At 36.1% G+C, this 9,801-nt stretch overlaps 1 protein-coding gene across 1 annotated transcript in view; it reads left to right on the top strand.

Annotated features, from left to right (window-relative positions):
* Nucleotides 1–7,252, top strand: part of LOC106881177 (acyl-CoA:lysophosphatidylglycerol acyltransferase 1) — a 66,293-nt gene extending 59,041 nt beyond the window's left edge. The window contains exons 6-7 of the mRNA XM_052975650.1: nt 1,668–1,675; nt 2,747–7,252. Coding sequence (XP_052831610.1) covers nt 1,668–1,675; nt 2,747–3,138 — 400 coding nt within the window. The 3' untranslated portion in view covers nt 3,139–7,252. The remainder of the gene's footprint in view (nt 1–1,667; nt 1,676–2,746) is intronic.
* The last annotated feature ends 2,549 nt before the right edge of the window (nt 7,253–9,801 follow it).

Raw genomic sequence — 9,801 nt, 5'->3', positions numbered from 1 at the left:
ATCCACTCACAAGGCTTTGGTCGGCCCGAGGCTATAGCAGAAGACACTCGCCCAAGGTTCCACACAGTGGGACTGAACCCGGAACCATGTAGTTGGTAAGCAAGCTACTTACCACACAGCCGGTGGTATCAAAAGGTTTCTGGACTAGTTATGTTTAATAAAAAATAACTGATTTACCTAAGTTTTAAGATTATCTCCTTCAAAATAGTCACCTTGCACAGTAATACACCAGTCCCAGCTTTCCTGCCTCTTTTGGAATCCAGCCTAGGAGTCGTTTTCCATAAGTGAGTCAAGGACCTTCTGCAATTCACTCTGGATCTCAACAACAATGGTAAAACAGCAACCTTTGAGCTGCATTTTCATCTTGAGGAAGAGATGGAAGTTCACAGGTGCTAAATCTGGTGAATAGGGCAGGTGTGGAAGTGACACCATGTTGCTTTTGGCAAGAAACTCATGAGTGAAGAGAGCTTGGTGAAGAATCCAGTTCTTTGCACTCCACAGATCCAGTTCCTTTCACCGAACGTCTTCTCTCAAATGCTTCAAAACGTCACAGTAGAACTCTCAGTTGATGATCTGGCTCTGGGGAACGAATTCTTGATGCACAACACCACATTTCTGGGGGGGTGATGCTTGTGGCAGGTCTTCCAGATCACTCATCATCTTCCAGGGACATTCTTTCACTTTTGAAGTACCCATGCCACTCAAATCATTCTGTGTCATTCACTGTGTCACACTGAATATCCCCGAGGACTACGTTAAGGGTACACGTGTCTGTGGAGTGCTCAGCCACTTGCACGTTAATTTCATGAGCAGGCTGTTCCGTTGATCGGATCAACTGGAACCCTTGACGTCGTAAGCGATGGAGTGACAACAACAACAACTAAAAGGGTGGCAACTCATGATCAAAGATTGAAGAGTTATTTCTCTTACTGGATGGGCAGTTGATTTGGAAATAAATTCAGAAAGCAGAACGGACACAAGGATAGAAAATTATAGCTGTTGGTGTAGAAGGAGGTAAAGAGAGAGAGAAAGGTGTAGGAAGGAAGTAATAAATTAATAGAGGACTAAAATATTTAATGGTGGAATGGGTGTATGAAAGGTTCACTATGAGAAGCAGTTGGGAACATCAGGGTTGACTCCCTTATGGTAGTTTAGACCAGTATCTAAGGATGTATTTCTGCTCATGTAAGCAGGAGATGTATATTTAAGAGCTACCTCACACATGGGATGTATCTAAATGCCAAATCAGAGTTAGCTACTCAACAGGAAGTACATTCTCTGTCGTTTGATAGTCAACATAAATACTGCCATCCCCAGGCACTTCTTGTAGTTGACTCTGTCCATCCATTCATCTATTAAATCCTTGTCTTCCATTTATTTATTATTTTCTTCATCTCTCTCTCTTCTTCCTCTCTCTTTCTTCCTTCTCTCTCTTCCTCTTCTTTCTCTCCAACTACTTCCAGCTCTCCCCTTCTCTCTATATGTACAGTTATAATTTTCTATTCTCGTCAAGTTTTTAATTCTCTAAACTTGATGTCCAAACCAAGGGAAATAATTCAGTTACCCTCAACAATGGATTACTACCTCAATGCTGTTAATTTTTAATAATGACTTCTTTTTTTTTTTTCCTTTATAAACAATAATTTCTAATATACTTTCCCAAAAAGCTTTACATGTAGGACTTCCACAACAGTCATCTTTTGCTGTGCCACAACTTAAATCCAAAACATTCATGTCTGATGAGTGTAGAGCAATCAACCTTGCATGAAACTCAGAGTCATGAACATTGTTTGTTAGTACAACTATAATATATGCTCCCTCACCACCAACACCACATGCTTCACTATTTTAGCATAGTTTAGTGCTTCATTTTTAAACTAAAATCCACAGCTGATCATGTGTGTATGTATGTGTATGTGTGTGTGTGTGTGTGTGTGTATATATATATATACTTTTAAAAGAAGAATGATGATTGTGACTTCAAAGTTTCTGCCTGCTTGCTTTGAAGATTAGCTGGCCAAAACTTCAAAGTTATGCTTACTCATCCTCTTGTAAAAGTATCATGAATATGTGCTCAACAAAAAAGTATTGAGTAGATCTTCAATTTATGTAAGATTGTTTTTATTATAACTCAGCATAAACACAAACATTAGTGTATGTATGTATGCATGTATGCATGCATGTATGTATGTATGCATGCCTCTCTGTGTCTCTGTCACACTCTAACCCTTCATCACCTGAGACAAGATCTCCTCCTCCAATACCCCCTTCCCTTTCAAAATTCCTTGTCTTGCAAGTTACTTGGTGACCCTACCAGTGCTAGTGCCACATAAAAAGCATCCAGTCCACACTGTGAAGTGATTGACATTTGAAAGGGCATCCAGCTGTAAAAACCATGCCAAAACTGACCTTGCCTGTGCTGGTACCACGTAAAAAGCACTCAGTCCACTTTGTGGAGTGGTTGGCATTAGGAAGGGCATCCAGCTGTAAAAACCCTGCCAAAACAGATACAGTAGTCTGGGGTAGCCATCTACCTGGCCAGCTCCTGTCAAACCGTCCAACCCATGCCAGCATGGAAGATGGACATTAAATGAAGGCAATGTTTTCAAAGTATTAATAAAAATGAAATTTTCTAATTTAGGCCTATTTAGGTACAAGCCCCTAAATTTGAAAGGTGGGAATTAGTCAATTACATGAACCCCAGTACTTAACAATGATTTCTTGTGATTTTTATTTTTATTTCCAGATCCCAAATTCAAGTATGTTGTGGATGTCACTATCGCATATCCTAAAGGTCGGCCTCTTGATATCCATGGTATTGGTATTGGCTATTGGCCCCCCTGTCATATCCTTATGCATTATCGGATATATCCTGCCAGCAAGATCCCTGTCGATAACAAAGGACTTACAGACTGGATGAATGAACTTTACATTGAAAAGGAGAAGATGCTGGGCAACTACTACAAGCATGGGGTCCTCCTCAGTATGACAGACCAGCAGAAGCGTGATTTCCCAAGAATTGGTGCCCGGCAGATTTCTCCTGACTTGCTTGGTGATCTTTTATATCACACATTTTATATTGTCTCTGCGTATATCCAGTACACTGTCATTTCTTCGATATTACGCAACTGGTGGTAGCAGTTGATTGTTGTACATGGCTTACTTTCATGCACACACACACGCACACACACACACACACACACACATATTTTCACACATGATAAGAGGTATATGTGAGTGTGCCTGCATTCGTATACATATAATGTTTGTGTGTGTGTGTGTGTGTGTGTATGAACATTTTGTACAGTGTCTTCAATAATATTTAACATAGTTGGGAGTAACATTCTATACATAAACAAACACATACACACACACACTTGCATACACAATATATTTTCATGTACATAAACTCACACATACTCACATACACAAACACACTCTATTACACACTTGCACTATAGCATTAGTATATCATGGTATTGCCCACATCAATGGCAAATATCTCAGAAATTCCCTAAATCCTATTAACAACATTTGACTTGTGTCATACACAGCTACTTGGTGAGGTGTGGGGTCACATTGTGGAGGAAGAAAGGGGTTGTTTACCTTGAGATACAGGGTGTCATAGATAGGCAGATAGGATCATGCATATATTATAGAAGCTCACTGCCATATTGCTCATCAATGTTATTAGACAAAGTATTATCCGCTTTAGTATCCATTAATGTTATGAAGCTCATACTTTCAATTGGAAAAAAGAAATGCAAACAAAGCAGACAACCAAATAAACATTTGAACTTCTCTGTAAACAAGTTTTGCAGTGAAGCCATTTATTTTTTTAATGGTTAATATAGTCCCAGGCTATTTTCGACTTAATCTTCAGCATATCTCTTCAACACATTCACTTGACCTTACTGAGGTTTACAAGGTAGCTCAGGGTTAAACCTAATTCTCTATTGTTATTTTTTATAATTTGAGTAACAACTCATAGTCTGACTGGAGGTTTTCTCAAAAAGGGAGTTGAATTCAAAGAGAAGATCTGACACATAGAGAATTAAAAGAAATTTGCAGGTAAGTATTGGACTTTCTGCCTTGAAATATTCTATGAAGATGGTATAATTTTTGGTTTGGAGAAAGAGGATATGCCTTCTCCCATAAATTTTTTTTTATAAAGAAGGTAATATTTTTTCAAGGAGAGGGTATGTTTTGTCCCTTGAAATTTTCTATGAAGTGGGTAGACTTTTCACGAAGAAGAATTTCAGGGGTATACCTTTTCCTTTGGAACTTTCTTAAAGTAAAGGAAAATTTTGGGCGTATCTACCTTCTTGAAATTTTTTCAGTAAATAAAGCAGAATTTAGAGTGAAAATATCTTCTCTCCTCTTGAAACTTCTATAAATGATGGGAAATTTTCTGATGCATACACCTGGAATTTTTCATTAAAGAAAACAGAATTTAGAGGGAAGATATTTTCCCTCTTGAAAATTTTCATAAATAATGTGACAAATTAAGGATTAGTAAACTATGAAATATTTAGTAATGGTGGGAAAATTAAGGTATGTACCTTATCCCTTCAAATATTCATTAATGATTGAAGAATTTAAGGTGGAAGTACCTTCTGGTAAGAAATTATCTTACATAATGAAAGCATTTGGAGGTAAATCCTTTGAAGTGTGGAATAATAGTTGAGGCTTTTACCACCTGAGAATGCTAGCCTTTATGATTGGACTTTGTTCTGTTCTTCAATTTCAACATCTGTGAGTCAAAAAACAATCAAGTCCTGCAGCAGCATTTAGAAACACCTTTTTATTTATATATTTATTTATTGCTTTTTATCGTTAGCGGTGTGTTGTGAAGTAACGTGTTTCACTGGTTCAAAGTAAATCGATCAGTCAACATCATCAGATATTGAACAATGAGATTTATCCAGAATCTTGAGTCATGATAACAGAACAGCCACTGACTCACTGCTTGGTTGGACTAAGTCTACAGTTCCAGGTGACTGACAAAGAACAAGATAACAATCAGATGTCATTATGAGATATGATAAAGTGTTTAGTTAATCAATATTGTTAATTATTGATCTAATCAGCATCAACCATTGATTCTTTACTCTCTCAGTCATTCAGTATTGCTGGGGCAGGGCGCAGATGAAGAAGAACAGGGTACTTTCACTAATTTCTCTCTTAGAAATATTATTTTATTTTAGAGTTCCTAATAAAGTAACATGAAATATCTGCATTTTAATGATCTGAATCAGGAGTTTGGGATTCACTAAGTAAAAGGGTTCAGCAGTGGGATACTCAACCACTTTTATTATAATGAGTTAGTAGTTTCGTTGAATGAACAACAAGAATATTGTAGAAACCAGTCAGCAGATGCAGTTATTGAATCTGTGTGTGTGTGTGTGTGTGTGTTCAGTGTACATCTGGCTGTGTGGTTAAACAGTTTGCTTCACAATCATGTTGGCTATGAGTTCAATCCTAATATGTGACACCCTGAACCAGTATTTTCTGACGACAGCCCTGGGTTAACCCAAGCTTTGTTAATGAAATTAAGGGAGACAGAAACCATGTGGAATACTCAGTTGGATTATTTCAATACACACACACACACACACACACACACACACACACACACATATGCACACGCGCGCGCACACATCTTTTTCTAATTCTACCTTAGGAATATTATCAAGCTACATCTGTCAGTGGAATATTCAGCCAGTTAAACTATAAAAAAAAATATAGAGTGTATAGTTATTCTATTGGTTGAATGTTTGTCAAAATCAACTTGAAATCCATCAATAACCAATATTTCAAACCCATACCCATTCATATAACTAGTGGTCCTTGTTTAAGTATTTGATGAAGATGGATACCCAGATAAGATGTGCTGCATTAAACCTTTTAGCTTCGAGGTGACAAAATTTCTCTCCCTTCTACAACAACTTCAACAACAGGTTTTGTATATCCCATGATGCATTTGTTCCTCCTCATTGTTTTACCCTGTCCCAACCATCACTACCACCCTTAAATGTTGTATCATATATTTTTCCAAAACCTTATTTTCGAAGGGTGCAAGCATTTAAAAAATCCCACACCTTCTCCTCCTGCCCATGTTTTTCCAAGTAACAACCTACAGAAGTTCATGCTGAACATAAACCTCAATTGAACATGGTAATATGAAATCTATGGGTACTGCCCCACCTCACTAAATATGAAAGAAAATTCCTGATCATACAAACATGATCTGTGAACATTAAAAAAAAAATGAACATTTAGGGTGAACATAGTCCCACCCAACTAGTGAGGGCAGGGAATATCTGTGCTGTACCTTACCAGTTCTGCTATGACCAGCACCAGGCCCTGTAGACATACAAAAACAGATTGGACAGTGGAAGAAACCCAACATATCTTGAGTGTCAAATCTATGGTGCACCACAGTGTGACATAGGATCTTCAATGAGTTGAAGAGAGGACTGTAATATCTTTAGTGCTAGATCTGTTGGTCATAATCAAAGATTTTCTCAACCAGCCACCATCTGAAAAGCAGAATTAACTTTGAGGATATACAACCACAATAATATATATTTTGATATGACTGTAATTTTACAAACTACAAACCTTATTTTTGGTGGTAAAAAATGCATTAATTTTTACATCTGCACAACTGATTTATCTTTGCTCATCATCAAATGACTTATTCTTGGATATGTACGTACAGTACTGGACTGAATTTGAACTGGGAACCCTTTATTTCCAAACAAAGAATAGTAATACTCTTTCCCACTAAGGTCAACAGTTTCCAAACTTATTCTGGTACCAAACCCATTACACAATTTTCCAAAAATTACATAACCAACCCCTATATTTTATGGACCTCCCTCACAACTTGGTTTTAACAAGATATTAAATAGTTGTTTTAGAATATTCTTTCACAGAATGCTGGGAATTTTTGGAACCCTCTTTGAAAAACATTACACCAGGTCACTGACACATGTACATGTACCCAAGAATAAGGCCCTTGATGGTGGTCAGAGATCAAACTATTCTAAACATAATGCAAATGTAAATATTGAAATATTTTTCACCTCTAATGATGAGTTCCCCTAACATAGAGTGATTTACAGTTTGCTATCATAGACATTTGAACATTTTATCATCACATATATTGTTTTCAAATTTTAGCACAAAGGCAGCAAGGTTGGGGTGAGGCTAAGTCAATTACTTCGACCCCAGTGTTCAACTGGTACTTATTTTATTAACCGTGAAAGGATGAAAGGCAAAGTTGAGCTCAGAACAAAAAGACAGATGAAATGCTGTGAAGTGTTTTGTCTGGCATGCTAATGATTCTGACAGCTCACCACCTTCATCATATATGTTAGACAGGTGATGATGTTAACTCAATAGCTGAGAGAATGTGATGATCATGGATTTAATTTATCAAAATATTCAGTTGCTCCTTTCTTAGTTTATATAGTTACTAGTATACATAAAGGTGATGCTCAGAGAAATAATATACCTAGCACTAATTGATTAACTGATCAATGAACTCAGCCCTAGCTTGAGTCCAAAATCACTACCCTGCTTCATATGATGTAATTTATTCACCTTGGGTAATATCATGCTGATGATTTCAAATAAGGATGAAATGGCATTATACAAGACTACCTAGGATAAAAATTTTAAGATCTTTGTAATGAGTTAGAGAACGTATTAAATATATACATTCTGAGCTTCTTCTTCTTCGTTGCTCTTCAATTTGAAATTCAAACTTCAAATCCTACTATGGTTAATTTAAAAGTAATTATTTCCCTTACAATAATTAGCTACCAGGGCAGACCACATGTTAGAAAAGTTAACATTAGGATTGATGTGTGTGTGTGTGTGTGTGTGTGCGTGTGTTTCCTTCAGGATTGCAGTGACAGTAAATAAGGACATTGATGATAATCTGTATTACAAATAAAAGTTTGTGGGTTCAATCCTATTGTGAAGCTTGCATGATTGTGTATGTGTGAGAGTGAATGAGTGAGTGAGGTGGGTGCTGGAAATGTTATGCCTGAAGACAATCAGAACATACTTTAGTAAATACGGTGTTGATGAAGACAGAATAAGAGATGAGGTTAATGGCCTGTGTCTCTATTGGCCTTGATGAGAAATTAGTTATCACAGCATTACAAACATGTATATTAAACTAACAAGCAAACTTAAGTTGACATAACCTATTAGAGCAAATGTTTGTGGGAAGAAAGGTTATACATATTATCAGGCACGCACTGACATCAGTTCAAGAATACTGTCCTAAATACAATATATATATATATATATATATATATATATATATACACATACATACATACATACATACATACATACATACATAAACAGAAAACAGGTGTGGCATTCTAAGCTTTATGTCATACAGGTGTTTCATCAGAATGCCAAAATAATTGCATAACAGTGAAATAACATGCATTTCACTTTGCACTTTACTGTACTTTTATTGATACACACGCACATATACACAACCATATATAAAAATATATCATGGTTAGTGATAGAAAGAGCATTGAACAACCAGGTCAAGAGTGAAAATTTTTCTTTGTTGCTGTGTGTCAGATGACAGAAGATTGGGTCAAAGTGAGATAAAACTTGTTCAATCCATGCAAGCATGTTGCGAAGAAAGTATGTAAATATGCGCGTACACACATACACGCACACACACACACACACATACATGCACACATGTATACAACAAAGACTACTATGCTAAATATATTGTTAGTCAATATTTTTACTATATAGAATATGTTATTCACTTCCACACAAAGCTGAATCTGTTTACAAAAGATGTAAACAAAATGAGGGGAAATTACTCAAACAGGCCAATCGCATGAAATTGGATGCAAAATCTTGGTTATTTTATTGCTTTATTTTTGTATTTGTCATTTTTGACAATTCCAATCAATCATTCATATTGCTGGTAGGTAGCTACCACCTGGCCATGTACAACGGGGTGTAGAAAAGTTCCCAGCTTAGGGTAAATGAAAATACTGGAGGATCAGTTAAAAATGATTTTATTCAACGTATCCTTTCTCTCACATTCATGCACTTATTGCAGTTGGTCCTTCAGTTTTTCTAAGCCCTGTGAAAGAACTCGAAAGGTTGGGCCTCCAACCAGGCCGTTTGTGATACCCTTAAAAGCCAGGAACTTTTCAGCCCCTCCTCATATGCATGCACACGCGTGCGCGCGCATACACACACACACACACACACACCACAAACTGAAAAATGTTGATTTACAAAATGTGGTTGTATTATATTTCCCTTTGTATCAACTAATTAAATTTATCAAATGTATGGGCTCTATCACATTTTATGTTTATTCTAGAAATATTTTAGATGTATACATCCCATTTATATATATATACACACACACACTTATATGTATTTATATATATACTTATGTATGTATATATGTATGCATGTAAATGCTTGATACAGACATTATTTGAAGAAAGATTTTCTTAAAATAAAAATTAATTAATTTAAAAAAAGAACGACACAAACCTTTCGAGAAGAAATTTTCATTTTGCATGAAAGCGCTTACACACAATCTGAAAACTTCCTCCTATAAGGTTTGTGTCATTTTGAGGGGTTTTTTTTTTTCTTTTTAAGATTGTATTTTAATATGATTGATAATTTTCATTTTAAGAAGCTCTTACTTCAAAGATACCTACAGGCATATATATATATATATATATAAATGTGTGTATATATATGTATATGGGAAAATATTTC

This window comes from Octopus bimaculoides, chromosome 22 (genome assembly GCF_001194135.2).
Source record: "Octopus bimaculoides isolate UCB-OBI-ISO-001 chromosome 22, ASM119413v2, whole genome shotgun sequence".
NCBI lineage: Eukaryota > Metazoa > Mollusca > Cephalopoda > Octopoda > Octopodidae > Octopus > Octopus bimaculoides.
Note: the sequence above shows the minus strand (reverse complement) of the source record. Positions and strands in the feature narration are given on the sequence as shown.